An 18,497-nucleotide genomic window follows, 5' to 3' on the forward strand; every position below is an offset into this window, starting at 1 on the left:
CAAATGTCCTACTTTTTTGATGTGACATGTTTCACAATTTACTTGCTTGGCTTTCTCACATTTACACAACAGAAAGGAGCCCTGGCACAAACAATACATCTTTTCTTATATGAATGCTAAAAATAGGTGTGGCATTTTTTTCGTTGAAAATGTATACATCTGTGTTATGGGCAAAGAGATCCTCAGTGAAGTAAACATTTTTGTTGTCCTAACCACCATAAAACTGGTAAATGTAAAATTCAGCGACATGCTCGTTCATGGGGAGCCTGGACCTTCTATCACAGACAATGGCTGACGAGGAGAAAAATAAGTAGCTGAAGAACATTGAACATTTAACACAGGCCTTAATTTTAATTTACCTTTCTAAGATTGCTAACACACTTCTTGGAGCAGTAAACTTAAAAAATAAAAAAATAAATGTGCAATAGCACTTAGAATAAGGACACCACAAAAAAACTAAACTTGTTACCTAATATTATGTTCAGACGGAACGTGGATAAAATACATTTGTTTTCTCTCACAGACTTGCCAGGATTTCACTTAAAAACGTATCCCTCTTCCAAACAATCATGGACCTACACAGGAGCAGGTAAAACAAATCCTGTTCTACAAAGTATTTTGAGACCATAACTTAACAAAATGAAGTCAAGCAACAGTCACCCATCCCTAGTTTTATACAAAAAAAAATGAATTTAAGTTCTCATGAACAGACACCAAATGGACTTAAGCGTAATAATTAACAGCTCCTTATTGATGGGTACATGCTTCAAATCCACAGACTATCAAACTTAAAAAAAGGGATTTATTTTAATACAGACAAGTGACCTATCTAGGAATCTCTGGCAATCTAGACAGACTTCAGTTAACTAACCAAGCAGGTAAAATGTTTACATCCCCTTTGTTGAACTAAAAGCATTTCACTCTACAGCCTACAACATATTCTTTGATTTAAAAAAGGACACTGATCTGCAAGGCATTATTAAAACCAAACGACATGATACTGAGGCATATTATGTGAAATAAGGGAAACATCCTGAACGACGACTCTGGAACAACGAGTTCCGGAGTCACGAAAGCAGAACAACGACTTGCCCGAACAACAACTCAGCCTTAACCACGCATGTGCGTGTTTAAGGCTGGTTCGGTCTAGTGTTCGGGCAGGGCGGAGTTCTCACCAAATTGTTAGCCATATGTCGGAGTATGGTTGTTGGATTCATACACGCACCGGACATAACACATTCAACTATGACTTTATTCTTTTTACTCAGCCACTGCTTTACTCCTGGCATTCAGGCGCGAGACAGGAGTATTCTGAGAGCAAGCCACATCTACTCCTAGTAATATCTTCGCAAGTTATTCGTCAATAGCCCATCTGCTGCATTGGGAATTAAAACCAGCATTTGTGGTTTATGTAACCTGGACAGTAAAAGCGATTTTGTGATAAAACAATTAGATATATAGCCATTCATAGTTTATAATAAAAAGTACTTCCGTAAAAAGAAAACTGTTCTCAGCAGTTTGCATTTAAGAACACGAGTGTTGTTTCTGGTGCGGCGCAGCTCTGCTCATTCAAACGGGAAACATGATGAACATCCTGTTATCGTCCGTGGACGATAAAAGCAGTCAGTTAGGAGGAACGTCGCAGAGGAACAGGTAATATGTTTATTTTTAGAGTGGGGGAATTCGTTTTTAGAGGGCAGGGTGTTTGGGGTAAAAAATAAAGGAGTTGGGAGGGTTTAAGATTTGTTTGTAGGGGTTGGGGTTAGTTAATAGGGTGTGTGGGTGATCGTGTTTGATTTTAGGGTGTGGGAAATTCGTTTTTAAGGGGTGGGGGGGGGATCGGGGTAATAGTTGGAAAGCATTTAATTTAACACGCATTCCTTTACCACGAAAAATCGTGGTAAAGGAATGCGTGGTAAAAAAAAATCATGGTTTAGACAAGGTTGTGGTTGCGACCTCGTTGTTAGGGAAGTCGTGGTTGGGGAGCACGTTGTAAAGACATACAATCGTGAAATAATGATGCAGAGACAAAGTGGTATTTTAAGTGGTGGTGGTGTCCATCCCTAGGTTCCTGTGTCCTGTTCCAACCACAAACAAATCCAGGACTCAAGTGCATATATTTTGTGCAATATTTTGAGAAACGGCCCCTAGCAGAAGTCATTTTATAAATTATTATATAAGCCTATCTGAGATTCCAAGAAAAATGTCTGCTTAGGAATTCTAACAGTTACATTTTGTTTTTTGTTTTCATATAAATCCCTATAACATTCAATCTGAAAAGAGACAAAATTACAGGGGTGTTGGAGGCAGATTCCTGAGGGTAATCCAGTACAGTACAAGATACAACTGTTCCAAAGCACCAGTTTTGCAGTATCCAGTGACAGTAGTCACTGTTGTTACTGTGTGTACTGCAAACTGAGTCAGTCTTTCAGCACTTAAAACAAATAAGGCCTTTTACAATAAAGGCCAAACTGAAGATTACAAAAAGCACAGCCCTAGATAGAAAGTGTGAGAACTTACATGTAGTGAGTGTGTTTCAATTCTGCTCAGGAAGTTCATGGGGTTACAATAAGGCTTTGTCAATGAGAGATGGGAATATAATATTCCCTCGCCGGACACAAAATGGCCAGGTATACTCTTTAGGGACCTTTGAAGAGACTCAAATCAGTCCCAAACTGATGTCAGGCACACATAATAAGCCACATGAGGATAAAGATTTGAATCTATCAACTCACAAATCCATGCCAGTGACTTTTAAAAGGAATACAACAATACTATAGAAAAAAGAGCATTTTATATATTTATGTCTGGGCTTGGCTTGCAGGAAAAATAACCTGTCTTTTAGATTTTAGGGCTTAACAATATAGCAACAAATGTAGTTATGTAAAAAGCCATTCCAATGTGGCAAGGGACCTTTTCCCTTTCTATACGAGTCAACAAAATGACAAAGTTAAAATTCACTACTTAAGCACACCGTGTTAACTGCACTTTACAAATAAGGACTTCAAGTTTTTAAAAGCTTTTACGATACCTCTGCAATTCCCACAGACTGATTAAGTAAACTTCGCCATTTCACAAGGTCTTAATGTGCTACCTTACATTAGTAGATGTAATCACAAAAAACATTTCTCAAAATGACAATAGTCATCTCAAAATTGGTTCTCACCACCAAAACATTCAGAAAGCTGCATGCAATCTATTCATAAAATGTTACACTAAAGAAAAGAAAATAGTTTTTGTCACAAAATAATAATAGCCTTAACTTAGACCAATCAAATGACAGCTTGGGAGAAACAGTTTGAGAGGACAGCGGATTTTAACTTAAGTATATCTGTAAACCCACCTTCATCCGCGAGGGTATCCTGGCGCTGAAAGGTGTGCGTGTGCCTACTACCAGCCAAGGTCTCCAACCAGTAGCTTGTGAGCTACTGTAGCTCTCCAGCTACCTCGGAGTAGCTCACCTGTGTGCAGCCTAGCTTATTAAATTAGAAAGCTTTTGCTCGGTGGAATTATTAGACATATAAAAAATTTGTAGCTCTCAATGCGTTTCATTGAACATAAGTAGCTCTTAGTATAGAAAAGGTTGGAAATACCCTAGTCTATGGTAAGTAGTTCATTAAAAAGCCAGGTATTCAGCTTCTTGTGGAATTCAAGAAGAAATAATGCAACTCTGATGTGGAGTGGGAGGTTGTTCCACACTCTAGAAGCAATGTAAGAGAACGCTCCTCCTTCGATCTGGTCTGTGTAAGCATGGGATGTGTGAGTAGGAATCCTGTGGAGCAGAAGTGTCTAGATGGTTGGTGGAAGGAGATGCAAAGGTCCAGGTAGATGGGACCACAGTTGGGGTGGGAGAGAGTGGGGAGGAGAAGAGTGTGTGTGTGTGTGTATGTGTGGTTTAAACTGACCGTATCTGTTTATCAGGAGCCAGTGTAGCTCCAAGAGATGCGGTGTGAGGTGAATTTTGTGTTGGAGGATGAGTTCGGCAGAATGTTCGATACTTTGCTGTTCAGGATTCCCAATACAACTTCAATACGATTTCCATCAGATTAGTTTACAAAGAATACATCACAGGAGGAAGGACTTTGTGCCATCCACAAAACTATTACAGCTTTAAAAAAACTATTACCGCCGTCTTATTTAGCCAAGTGCTGTGGCAAATCAATTGGGTGCAGTCTCTCGTCTTGCATACTATTTCAAGTCAAGATGAGTAGCTGTATGAAAATTAAATATAGCTTGTTGGAAAAATTACACAGCAAAGTGGATGTTTGTGGAAAAAAAGTGATGCTAACTTTGCTTTGAAAGAGAGAAGAAAAATATTGTTGTTGTTTGCTTCGGTGCTCTGAAAGGAAGATTCCATAATTCTCTGCACCCTGTAAAGTAATGTTTACTGTCACTTCCAGCATCTGACACTTTTCCAGTACCCCTGGTGTGGAAATGAGAGTTTGCTCTAAAATATGTATAAAATAGGAGTACTGTAATCTGCTAAGCTCTATAGTGAAACAACCACTAGAAAAAAAGAGTAAGCAATCAAACTCTTCAAATAAAGCTTACTTCATGTGGCTGTGAAGAACGCTAACTATAGTATATGCTAACAGTTTGTTTTTTGGATAGATTTGCTTGCAGAAGAGGGTTTATGTTGAGCAATGAGTAGAAAATTACAAATCCGTGTCCTACAGCTGAATACGGGATTTAGCTAGGATACGTTTTGGGAGGGATACAAATGTGCACAACGTTTGTACCTCTCTCACTGTGATCCGACAAATAAAGGCGTTTAAGGCATTCTCATGATGCACTCCTGTACATATTTCACAGCAAACACAACCTTGAAGGATAAATCTGAAGCGGAGTAGGTCTACATCACATTATTTTAAAACATTTGTTACAAATATAAGGCTCCTAACATTAAAAGGCATCCCACATAAACTTAATGTCTAAAGTATGTCAATCGTCAAATATCTCAAAAGTGCTTGATTTCCCTTTTACAGCTCTATAAAACATTCATCTTTCTTATAAAAACTAGTTAATGTATTTTCTAAAATTGTCCGAAGGATTCTAGGAGCTCAATTAGTAACTCCCTGCAAAGTGAATCACTGAAAATTGCTTCCCTTTAAAGGCGAATGTCTCTTGATTTGTGAAGGCAAAAATATCTAAGCCCAGGCAAAAGCGAAGGTAGAAGATGGATCTGGAAACCAAACACCAGTTTGTTTGTTTTAGTATGCTCGCGGTTATTTGCTTCATGGTCATTCAGTAAAAGGAAAGGATGGATTGGGTGTCGTAATCCAAACCCGAAACTTCCAGACCACCTACTTCACAAAAAGTCTCAATGTTTCAGTATTGGTCAACAGCAGCCACGTCTGGTTTCAGATGTCTGCTTTCGAAGTTTAAAGCCTTTACCACCAGCAACGTTGGCATCAGTTGATGGAAGTCTTCGACCTATGAAAGAAAGAAAAAAAATGTACAAAAGAACTATCAACAGAAAAAAACATACCTGAATGGTTTCACACAAAATATTAGTTTGATACTAGTCATGCCAAAAAGGGACTAACATAAAATGTTTAAATATGCCATCAGAGATAAAGCAATATGAACTACTACTGTACACGAATAAATTCCAGCACTAGAGGAATTGCCATAAAGCTTAGAGACTAAAAGGAAAAAAAGTATATAAAACTATAATGATCTCTGTTCTGAATTCTGAAACATGAGCATTTACCAATGAATGTTACTAAAAGAACAAGGTTGTATTTGAGCAAGTGTTTGGTGTTAATTTACAAATTTGGTGAAAATCACAAATAAGTTGAAGGTGATTTGAAACACTCACATTTTTTCAGGTAATTGATTGAATTTTTTTTATCTACTCAAAATAAGTGAGAATGTCATTACAGCAACAAAAAATATAATTTTAGTGTTATGTCATGCAGATTTTTAGAGCGCACTATCACCTGTGAGGTTAACCTGGCGCTGAGCAGGGATAAGCCTAGCAAACCCAGGGTCTAGTGGAACTGCTTGAAAAGCCAGGTTTTCAGCTGCTTGCAGAATTCAAGAAGTGGGGAGAAGGCCCTTATGTTTAGTGGCAGGTTATCCCACATGTTCGGAGCGATGCAGGAGATGGTGTGACCATCGGATTCAGTGTTCCGTATGCATAGGATGTGTGCAAGTAGCCTGAATGAGGTGTCTGAATTGTGCTAGTTTGAGTATGGTGAGCCAGTGGATCTCCTTCAGGAGTTGTGTGATGTGGAGTGCAGCTTGAGAGTTTGACAGTGATTTTGGCAGCCAAGTTCTAAATGGTCTGAAGCCTTGAGGAGAGTTCTTTGTTAATCCTGGGTTAGAGGGTGTTCCCGTAGTCCAGCCTGCTTGCGTCCAGGGTGTGCGTAATGGTTTTCCGGATCCTTATTGAGAGCCATTTGAAATCTCCCTCAGCATCTTCTGGGAAGGAAAGCATGACGTGGTGACGGCTTTGACTTTGGCGGTCATGTTGAGTTTGCTGTCGATGACGAGCCTGATGATCTTGGTGTGTGGGCTGGGCGTGTGTTGGTGCAAGCTCTGTTGGCCGCAAACTGAATCCCACGGTAAAGAGTTCTTCCCAAAATCATAATATTGGTCTTGCCTGTGTTCATCTTGAGTCCGTTGGTCTTCATGAGTGGGTGATTTCAGTCATTGAGATATTGAACTTGATCCAGGCACTGGGTGTCTTGACTGAGGAAGAGAATGAGTTGGCGTAGTCAGCATAGGAGAGGACTTTGATGCTGTGAGAGTGGATGATACTGTCAAGTAGATTCATTTATGAGTTGGAGAGGGTCAGGCACAGTGAGGATCCTTGTGAAACTTCACAGGTTATGTCGAAAGGGTCCGAGGTATACAGTACCAGGCTAACTGACAGGGTCTGTTCAGTCAGGAAGGAGTAGATCCATTGGAGTGTATGTCCTTGGAATCAGATGCCATGTTCGATGGGTGTGGGGTGGAAGACTGCCAAATGCTGCAGAGAGGCCCAAGAAGATGAGGGATGTGTCTTTTCTGTCCAGAGACATGCAGATGTCATCTGTGGCAGTGATGAAGGCAGTTTCCGTGCTGTGGTGGTGTTGGAACCAGACTGAGTGGCGTCGAAGAGTTTGTAAGTATGGAGGTATTCGATGAGAAGTCTGCTGATTTTCTCTCAGACCGTGGCAGAGAATGGGAGAAGGAAGAAAGGTTTGTAGTTGGCTTGCACAGAAGGGTAAGAGGAGAGTTTCTTCAGCAATGGGAGGACAGTTGTGTGTTCCTAACCATCTGGGAAGGTCACAGAAGAGGTGAATGCATTGAGAATATGGGTCTCATGGGCTGCAGTAATCTGGAGTAGGCGTTGTGGGGGCAGGAGTCGTATGGGACCCCCGATTGGATGGAATTCAAGGTGGCGGTGGTTTCTTCTGGTTGAAGATGGGCCCTGTGGTTTACTCTGATGACCGTAATTTTGTTGCTGAAGAATTTAGCGAGATTGTGTTAGAGGTCCTGTAAGTGGGTGATCAAGCTCTAGATGGCTTCTGATGAGGTGAAAGCCTTCACAATGGCGAAGATTCCTTTGCTTCTGTTGGTGTTGGCATCACTTCGGTCTGTCAGAGCAGCTCTTATCATTTGGTGGTAGTATCTCCCAGCAGGTTTGAACGTGCTCCTGTCTGTATTGTGCTGGCTCGTTCTTCCATTTAAACTCCAGTTGTTTGCAGTTGTGTTTTGTCTTTCTGAGTAACAGCGTGAACCAAGTGGTCAGGGGTCTAGATCTTGTTTTGCTGTGTTTGAGGGGCCAGGGAGTTGGCGCAGAAGGTGATCCACTAGTTGAAATTCTTAATGGCTTTGGAAGGCTGTTGCTGTGTTCAGACTGGTGGGTGCTGAGAGCGGTGTTTCACTTCTTGTCAAGGATGCGTTTTCAGTTTTGGCGGGTTGGTCTGGCGTGAGTCAGAGTTGCTAAACTTGATAAGGGTGTGGTCCAGGAGAATAGTGTGGACTTGTCAAACTGATGCTGTAGAAGGTGATGAAAATGGGGTCAAGGAGGTGTTCAGCAACAGGGGTAGGTCCCTCTACTCATTGTGTGAGGCCCAGGCTTCCAAGGTCTTTGATGAGCTTTTGAGTTTGGGTCAGCGCACTCTTCCAGATGGAAGTAGTTCAGGTCTTCAAGTAGGATTTAACTGCTAGTAACGAGGGTGAGTGGCGTGATGAAGTCCATGATGAAGTCAGTGAAGTTGGTGGATGGTCATGGTGGTCTGTAGATGAGTGCTGCTTCGGCTGAAGTTGGCTGTGACATGGAGCTTGAACATGTGCTCCGTGTTGGAGGATGACATGTCCACGGAGGTAGTACAGCTGTTTGTTTTTTGTGGACGATGGTGATTCCGCCTCCTGGCTTGTGAAATGACCCTTGCCAGGCGATCTAGTAGCCGAGGGAGATAGCTGTGACGACGTCTGGTGCAGATGAAGGGTAATCAATAAGAAAAAACCTAGTGCCTGAAAGTAGTTGAAGGAGAAGCTATGAGTCAAGGATTAGAGAAAATCACATCCCCCAGGAGCAAAAATATAGTGTGCTAACAGCCAAAAGGCAACAAACAGATGAAGGGTTCAGTGAGGAAAGTATGTCCCCAGGAATGTAGCATGTCCCAGATCTCTGTGGCCTGCTTGTTGAGTGGGCAGATGTTGATGAGCATGTATATGAGTGTGGAGTGTTGTGTAGATGATTGAAGCACTGTGTAAGTGCCAGAGAGTGAGGTGTTGAGGGCTGTTGGTGCAGGGCGGTTGAGTGTGGGTAGGTGCATGAAGCACAGGAAAATGCTTCCTTTATGTAGTGTCATGCAGTGATGCAGCATTGTGTGGAACAGCAGCCACGGTTTAGGGCACAGAGGGTTCCTTAGGGTGGTGGCAGGAGGAGAGAGGTTTCCTGGTGCTATGCGTAGTGCAGACACAGACGGGAGCAGACTGACGTGCCTTTGGAACACCCGCTGAATATATGACATGACTAAATCTATAACCGAACAACACTGCTACTCTGAGCCAGTCACCCGGCCTCAAACCACTAAGGTGGATGCAGTTGATGACAAGGAGCCTAACTAGACAACTTGGATAATTTGTGGTCCTGCACTGTAACCTGGAACTGAAGGTACAGCAAGGTGCCCCGGCAGAAAGACCCCCATTGTCCCAACTACCAACACTGCCTTTGTGGAAAAGGATGGCATTAGAAAGATACCCCAGATTTTATATCTACCTCTGATGTAGTTTTAAAAAAGGTCTCTTCACTGTGGCCCACCCAAAGTAAATCAGATGACCAGTTTAAGAATAGGGTGAAATAATTGGAGTACGTAGGGTACAGTGGGTTGGCAACACCACAAAAATGGACACTGGAGACTGTATTGTCACACATTTTAGTTACACAAAACTGGTGGGGTTTATCCTGAACAGATTCTCTAATTTTTTAAGACTTCCACAAGGAATATTCCCGGTTCCTCTGGGAGGCTTCTACAGGCCAAGTGTTGTTGACTCTTATTTTATAACAGGTCCTTATTCAGAAAATAGCCGGAACTTTCCAATACCAAATTTTAACAGTTTTAGGAGAGATTGACTAACTGCCCTGTGACGTGGAGGTCAATACTGCTGGTAGGATCGAAACAGATGAGCCAATCAACCAATCGGCATTTGAGGAGTGCAGTACTGTCAGCCCTGGGGGCATCTGGGCACTGGGGTGTGATGTCTCAAACGAAAAGATAGGTCCTGAAAAAATATTGGGAAGAGGGAAGAAGCGAGAAGCAAAAGGCAAAACAGACGGCAGAAAAACTAACAGAAAAGGCAAAATAGAGGACAGAAAAACTAGCAGAAAAGGCAAGACAGGGCAAAGAAAAAGAGCAGAAAAGGCAAGAGTGGGTGAGAAACGAACAGAGGAGGCACAAACAGAGGGCAGCAGCTAGACAGGCAGCAGAGGGTAGTGGACTGCAAGCTGGACAGGAGAACTGTCGCAGGGGGAGGCAGCACGAGGACCAACAGACGCTACAGCTGTGCTTGGAAAGCCCTCAAGCTTCTCGAATTACAGAACCGCAATATATGGACTTTCCCACTATTTATCAACACTTGAAACGAGGGAACAAATTCTGGCGATTTCCACCTAGTCATCTTCGATTGGTATTGATACTGATGTTGCTGCTCCACACCTCACTACCCACCTTAGCCCTAACCAATTCTCTAAAAATGAGCTTGTCTTGTTGCTCAAAGATAACTCTGGCATTCAGACTCCTGACCAGAGTCTCCTCTACTGGAATATTGCTTGACTAGGTGATAAACCAGCGGATAAAACCTGGATTACATTAACCACTAGCCATCAGAATATCTATCTGCAGGAAACATGGTCTCGCACTAACACATACTAATGGATTTTATTCAGTGTTCAGCCCCGCAGCAGCGTCGTCTTCTGGGCATCATAGTGATGGCCTTCTAACACTATTCAGTATCACAGTGGGGGTAAAAATACTGTAAACCTACGTAGATTTGTCTCTTTTTAAAATCATTTGTCTGTCCATGGCAAGGGCTCCCTTAGTGGTACTTGTTAAATTCTATCACAATAACTTGTAATAATGTGCAAATCAGAGTCATTTGCGTGTGCTTTAGACACACTACCATTGGGTTTGAAATAGGATTTTGTCAAACTGTGGGGAAGCGATTTAAATATCAGATTGTGTCCCATTGCGGAGGATTATGTACATGGTGGGGATGACTATGATTTCTGCGATCTCTCATATTCGGTCCATAATTCTTGTGGTGATAAACTGAATAGGCTGCTGGAGATTCATGATCTTACTCCCAGCTTAGACTTGGCCCTCAAAGAGGTTTTCAGCCAAATAACGTTTACGGGAAGAGACACATGGTCTTTGATCGATTTCATCGCACTTTCCAAAACTTGGGCGAGAAAGATGTGTATGTCCAAGATTCAGAAAATCGAGTTATCATAATCCTTTGCCCTTAAGCCTTAGCCTAGGTCAGTTCGAAGCAGCACATAAAACGACAGGTCAGATTGAAAATACAAAAAATGGGGGTATGCAGTGGAAATGGCAGGATGTGAAACCTAATGCTTTTCTTGGACAGCTTCTAGAAATTCAAAGTTTGAGATTTGCCTTAATTATATGAATCCAATACAGAGAAAGTACTGGGGGCTTTTGCTGAAATTTGTGACCAGGTATCCATTCACCTAATGGCACCCAAGTGTCAACATGCCCCTAAACTGAACTGGTTTGACAAATCCTGCTCACAAGCCCACAGCAGCCTTATTAAAGCAGTTAAAACTACCCCGAGGGACTTGGGTAAATTAGAAGCTGCAGAAAGCTTTACAGAATCAATCATGAAGAGAAAATAGGTGATTAGAAGGGATGCCTGGGAGCAGCTGACCACTGCTTGAGCTAGGAATGATGCATCACTATTTTGGAAAGTAGCTGATGCACTTTTTTTGCAAATAGTGCTACTACTAGCACTGATATTCACAAACAGGTCTGCTCTGCAGTGAGAGTAGTACCACAGAGGATATAGCTAGCCTGGACAGTGCAGAGCAACTAACATATACTGTCAAGGATGATATTATGGCTGTGAACAGATGCCCGTGCAACAAAATACCTGGGCCTGACCATGTCCCTGTAGACCTTTTAAAGGATAATTTGGATTTTTGGGCCACTGTCCAAACTAACACGCTCTCTAGAGCCAGTTGCTCTGGTACACACCAAAGTTTGGTCCAGGGCAATTGTCCCAATTTTCAAAAAAGTGGATAGGCGTGATCCCCACTGCTATCGGCCCATATCCTTAATAGATTCCACGGCCAAGGTCCTGGTCAGGGTAGCGCAGGACCATCTTGAAAATTGGGCAAAAGAATAACATTTTAACACCAGTTCAGTATGGATTTAAAGTCAGGCCCAGGGACAGTTGGCAAATGCATGAACCTCCATTTAGTTATGAGCAAATATGTGCTTGCCAAGGAAGGTTGCCTTTACTTGGCCTTTATGGACCTCAGTGCATCATTTGGACAATGTAATCAGGTCGAAGCTGTGGAATATGTTAATAAATTAGAGCGCCAACCCAAAAATGATCTACCTACTCGCCCAGTTGCACGCAGCTGTACAGTGAAGTATCAGATTTGGGCCAAGAGGGGAATATACCACTTATATAAAGATCAAAAAAGGGGTTAGGCAGGGTTGCATGTTGGCACCTTGCCTCTTCAGCTTCTATAGAAATGATCTTGATGAAAAACTCATAGCTGCTGCAACTGATTCGCCCAAGGTAGAGAATCGCCTGCTACTGGTGCTTATGTAAGTAGACAATTGCACTCCTATGGCTAGGATGGGTTGGGGTCTCCAGAAACTGCTAAACACTTTTGTGTTCTTTATGCCGGACTTGGGACTCCTTACAAATACAACATAGTCATTTGCCATGGTCTGCAGCCACCCCCAGAGCAGGTGGACTCATTTTTATATCAATGGCATCGCACTTAGGTGCATGCCCACTTTCACCTCCTTGAAGATCCCGTTTCACAGCATGATCCCCTGGAATCACTTGAGGATCATGAGTAACTTAATTTGAACTAGTCGAAGCCTCCCCAGTCAAATTCGCTGCTAAATTAGTGTCCATGCCTCTGGATGCTGGTAGGAAACTTTATAAACCAGACCTTTACAGACTGACTCCTACGGTGCAGGGGTTTGGGATATACCGACCACTCCAGGTTACAAACTACGAAAATAGATTCCTACATACACTACTGTCACTATCTAACAGTGTTTCCATCCATAATTGCACATGAAGAACTAGGTCTGCAATATCTGGGGGACCTATACCTGTAATACAAAATGACATAGCAACTCAACTGTACTAATTTATCACAGTTGAGCTAAGAGGTCATACTGGCTGCTGCCGAGCCAGAGGATGGTTTTAAAGGCAGATCAGTGAGCAGAATTACAACTGCCTAACGAAATTTTTGGGGATGTGTAAAACCTCTAATTCACCTCTATTGTATTACTATGCTAAATTTTTTCCAGGTTACATGCGTTTTTGTTTGGCAGCTAGTAATGGCTGCCCCTGGTGCAAAAATACAAGCAAAAAATAGAAAATCAATTGATGCCAGTCAGTCGAATTTTTACGGACATCCTTTTAAATTAACACTCCAACCAGGACATTTTTGCAATGCATATGCCTACCTCCCACAAACAAAATACAGCGCAGATTTATGTCCAATAAGCAACATCACACCTTTTATTAAAACCATAGTTTCATGCCAGTTCTGGTGCAAAGCCGTAGCTGAGAGCATGGCTTTGTGTGGTAATAAATATATAAATGGAACCTCTCTCTTTATTTTCCCTTATTCAGACAGATCAACACATACTTCCTAAATAAACTTTGGTATTTATGCAGGTTCATTTTAAAGTTTCTAAGGAAATCGAAGTGTCATATTTGTTGCAGATTCGACAAATGGTCCAAACGTCATAAGGGAGAGTCGTAAAACAGGGGTTCAATCACCTAAATAATGGGACTTACCTATGCCATTTTTGTGAATGCTACACTCTGAAATGGCAGATGATGGGACATTTACCAACTTTTGTGGGGGGTGAGGGGCAAGCGTGATTTCTTTCATTAAGTGCCTTTTCTTGGTTTGAGAAAAATCTATTAAGCAGTTTTGGAGATACATAATGAGAGGGCCTGGTACACATGAGAAAGAATGCATTTGTCAGTGATACTACTGAACACGGACAAGAGGAAAGAATAACAGTGTGCATACACAACATTGCAAAGGCAGACTCGTCTCTCACAAGTGTGCATGTGAGGATGCCCACTTATCAATCTCTCAGTGTTCTAATTAACATGCTAACGAGAACTGAACTGCTCTAGCTGGGACAAGGAACGGCTAACTGCAGACACCATCAGCGAATTCAAGGGCAGAGGATAGTTAACTTATTTTCTCCCCAGCACCTTACCAGAGTTTTATGGCAAAGCCACTGTTAATATAAGTCAATTATGACTCCCTTTCAACTTTAGATTGTATAGGCTATACGACAAATGCTACTTACATTGCGAGCATCTGTTCATGTCCGTGGTCTAGATTCACATGCTTAGCATTCTCCTACCATCGAGTTTTCGGATTTGTAAGTTGTGTTTGTTAAACAAGCCTCTTGAATCACAAGATGCAGTATGACTCCTCTCGGTGTAGGTTGTCCATGAGCTCATACTCCATGTTAGCATGTGAACATAAGTAAGGTATCAAACGCAATGTGTAGTAAAATACAGAAAGCTAAAAACGGACTTGGGGGGCTAAATCATAACACTACAATAAAATCCTTACGGGAAGTAGCACAAGTGGTTGTAGATACTACACATGCTTAGCATAGCATATAAAGCAGTGTCCCGCGGACGTGGTGACTAGTGTGTGGATGATGCAGTTGTCTAAAACAAGGTCTTTAACACGGTCTGGCCCACCATGGCCTGTTGATCGGCTGAAATGTTCACACAGTAGTGCATGGAAAAGGTGTGTGAAGTTGACAAGGTGGCTGCATTACAAATATCCACTAATGGGATTTTTCCTAGGAAGACCATTGTTGCTCTTTTGTTGTGGGTGGAGTGCACCCTGGTTGGAGCAGATTGAACACTCTTTCCTTTATGATAGCAAGTCTGAAAAGATTTGACTATTCACCTAGCTATGCTTGCCTTGGAGATGGGGTGTCCTAGGTGGCTTTCCAATGGAGACAAAGAGCTGGCCGGATTCATGGAATGGCTTGGACTCTTGACATGTAGCACGTGGAGTGCTCTCTTCACAACATAATCTAGTTGCAGAAGAAGACCGGGAGCTCTATGGTTTGGCTGAGGTGGAAGGGAGAAACCACCTTTTGGAGTAATTGATGTTGGTTTTAAGAACAACCTTGTCCTTGTGGACCTGGAATAAGGGCTTCTATAGAGACATTGCTTGCAGTTAGAGGAGTCTAAGCAATGTAATGGCCAAGCGGAATGCCACCTTTCAAGAGAGGAAGTGAAGGGGACATTAATGCATAGGTTGAACTGCTGGTTCCATGAGCCTGGTGAAGCCTACATTGAAATTCCACATGGGAGCAGAAGGCACTCTGGTTGCATAACAGCCTCTTTAGGACCTCCATTAAGGCTTTAACATCTGGAATTCTGAAGAGGGACAAGTGTTCCCTGTTCTGCATGTAGGCTGCTAGTGCAGCTATGTGTAGGCTTATAGAGGTGTAGGCAAGGCCTGATTCTTCAAATGCACATGGAAGGCAATAATATTCTATCAGGAAGGCTTTAGCAGGTCCACGTTTTTAGGTCTCCTGAGGCGTACTGCGCACATGCACAGTCGAGCTCGCGAGATTTTATGTTTTAGAGTGTACTTTACTAGCGAGGGTTAAGCCCGTCCCTCTTCTCCATTAGCTGGCCTCCTAAACGGTGGCCTGCCATTGGAGAAGAGGTCCTAGTAATGTTATTCTTTCTCTTTTAGCCCCGTCCTTTTCAGACTGGGTTACCTGACTTACTGTTGGCGTAAAAGGTTTCTTATCTTTTTTATGGGGCCATCTGTTTCGCCCCATAAAGAAGATAAGGAACCTTTTACTGCAGCAGTAAGTCATGCCGAGCCGGTCTCAAAAGGACGGGAAATTTCTTTTATTTTAGTATAATCGCTGTACCCGCGCTTTACTTTTAAAATGTTAGAAGTAAATTGCGGGTGCCGTGATTATTCTAAAATGAAAGAAACACACAGTTGAAACCCAGCCACTTATCAAAGAAAAAGCATCACTTTTCCACGCCTGCAATACCGCCAGCACCCGGGATAATTTACTTGATGTATATTATAAAGAACTGTTACGTATTCAGCGAACTTATGTTTACAGCACATGAACGGTCAAGAATGCGCCGGCCATCCATTGTTAAAGGGCCAAACCTGTCGGGTGTATACAAGGCCAGACTCAGACCCACGCTGCCCGCGATTCTCCAATCCCTGCTCTCCTTACAATCGCCTCCGTCTTTTTCAACCAACCGTTGTCTTGTTTCTATGGCCTATAAAGACTTTGGAAAAGCCCTGGTCACATGGGCAGATAGCTGGCTGTCCCATTGGCTGCTGTAATATATCTAGTCCTCATGCCACGTGAACATGTCCGCCACCCGCGAACAGGTTTTACTGCTACATTTGTTCCATTTTACCTTTATTGTTGTGGGCAGAACTTTACTGCATAAAAAAGGTTTATAGTGTCAATTTTGCTTCTAAATTGGTGTATAGAAGCACGAGTAAAACATGCACGCGGACAAGACCACACACAGACACAACCCCAGAAAGATGGAGATACACAAACATAGACGCAAAGATACACACATGAAGACACAAATATTCACACAGACGTGCACGCGCAGGCTCACATGTACAGGAGTGTTCGCACAACAGAGAGGCACGGAGGCATGGACACAGATACTGGCACGCCCCAGGCACGCATGTATGGGCACACATGTGGATGGACTGGTGCAGCTGCGCACACACACACACACACACGTGCACAACCAGATGCAGTTACACGCATGTATGGGCACTGGCACGCGTGGAGAGACTGGTACAACCACACGCGCTGCCACAGAGAACGAGACTGCGCAGCGCGATGTGTGTCCCATGGCGCATAGAGACTGCCAGGTGGGGGTGGCTGGGTGCCAGGGTTCCCCAGCGCTGCCCACAGAGAGCACAGGTGCCCTGCGCTGCAAAATCCAACACTGTCCATATAACTTGTAATTTCACATAAAGACTCATATATATTCTCTCTCTCTCTCTCTCTCTCTCTCTCTCTCTCTCTCTCTCTCTCTCTCTCTCTCTCTCTCTCTCTCGACATGACAATCAGATTCACGCCTGCAAGAGACAGGCGTTTGGGGGTGCCCGTGAAGGCACAACCAAGGATGAGACAAGCACACAGTCAGCTGTTATTAAGAGGAGCCGTCACGGGTGGGGTGGGGGTGCTATCGGCACCAGCTGCGCGTCACCAGAGAGGGTTTAATTCAGGATTATTCACACATTCAAGGAAAGGTGAGAGGAGGAATGGGGAGGGTGGGCAGACTGCAGGCACGAGCAGAAATGTGCACAAACACGTGTCTGCACGCCTATGATTACATATGGAATATACTTGTGTGTGTGTATAATATACAATGTATAACTATGTTAAACTGCCTCTGTAGAACCACATACAAATGTTAATATATACATATCTAAAGAAGCATAGATTATGCAGCCCCATTTCACGGAAATAAACGCCCTTTTCATTGCCGTTCCTGCCGGATCTCACTGCCCTCAAGAACAGGTTCAAGCCTTGGTTGTTTTAGAATGTCTATCCTTCTCAGGAGCAGCGCCCAGATGCCCCACCCGGGGTGAGCTGTGCTATACCAACTGTCTGAAATAAATCAGTAAAGATGTATGTGTGTTTGTGAATATACTGTGTGTATATATTAATTTTAAATACATGTGGGAATATTATATATATCTGAGGAAGGAGCACGATGGCTCCGAAATGCATTAGGCAAATGGACGTGACCTGTCGGAGTTGCACTCCTGTTTTGAAAAATAAAGGGTTTGAAATTCTACAGCTGGTGGAGTGCTTTTCTCAATGCAGGCCAACCTTTGAACATATATATTCAAAGGTTGCCCTGCATTGAGAAAAGCACTCCACCAGCTGTAGAATTTCAAACCCTTTATTTTTCAAAACAGGAGTGCAACTCCGACAGGTCACGTCCATTTGCCTAATGCATTTCGGAGCCATTGGGCTCCTTCCTCAGAGGAATATTGTCAGCACCCCATTTTGAGCTTCCACAGTTCCCCACATCACAGCACCCATTTATATGGACCTCTGGTGTGTCAATTTCATAGAGGTGAAAAAGCCCAAAATGACCCCGCACACTTCAACAATGATTATTACAGTATCAATAACGTTGTACATATTGTTACATTGTCTTTCCAAACATTCTCCCAAGAATTCCAAAGTCAGATTTCTTCAGTAGACAAATTCTTTACTCACAAGAGGTACTTAAAACCAATAGCCAACGCGTTTCGTCCGTGACTGTTAATACTTTTTATATGATGGTTATATCTGATTTCCTCTAAAAAATATGTTCTCCCCAGTAAAGAAGTATTATATCCATGTCAGATTCTGACTAATGTTTATCATAAACTGTCTGGTTTTTCCCAATGTTATCACTAATGTGAGTAATAATTGTACAGATTATTTCTGAATAGATTAATGCTATTCATATGCAAATATTTTTATGTTTTGTATTTTTTAATATAGCCCTGAAGAAGTCCGGTCACGGACGAAACGCGTTGGCTATTGGTTTTAAGTATCTCTTGTGAATAAAGAATTTGTCTACTGAAGAAATCTGACTTTGGAATTCTTGGGAGAATGTTTGGAAAGACAATGGAACAATATGGTCAACGTTATTGATACTGTAATAATCATTGTTGAAGTGTGCGGGGTCATTTTGGGCTTTTTGATTTGTAAAACAAGTTT

The 18,497-nt window shown here is 42.6% G+C and overlaps 1 protein-coding gene across 1 annotated transcript in view; it reads right to left on the bottom strand.

Moving 5' to 3' along the window:
• Positions 1-324: 324 nt before the first annotated feature.
• Positions 325-18,497, bottom strand: part of RAB22A (RAB22A, member RAS oncogene family) — a 284,054-nt gene continuing 265,881 nt past the window's right edge. Inside the window, exon 7 of the mRNA XM_078651959.1 lies at positions 325-5,433. Coding sequence (XP_078508085.1) covers positions 5,339-5,433 — 95 coding nt within the window. The 3' untranslated portion in view covers positions 325-5,338. The remainder of the gene's footprint in view (positions 5,434-18,497) is intronic.

The sequence above is a fragment of the Lissotriton helveticus genome, chromosome 7, assembly GCF_964261635.1.
Source record: "Lissotriton helveticus chromosome 7, aLisHel1.1, whole genome shotgun sequence".
NCBI classification, from domain to species: domain Eukaryota; kingdom Metazoa; phylum Chordata; class Amphibia; order Caudata; family Salamandridae; genus Lissotriton; species Lissotriton helveticus.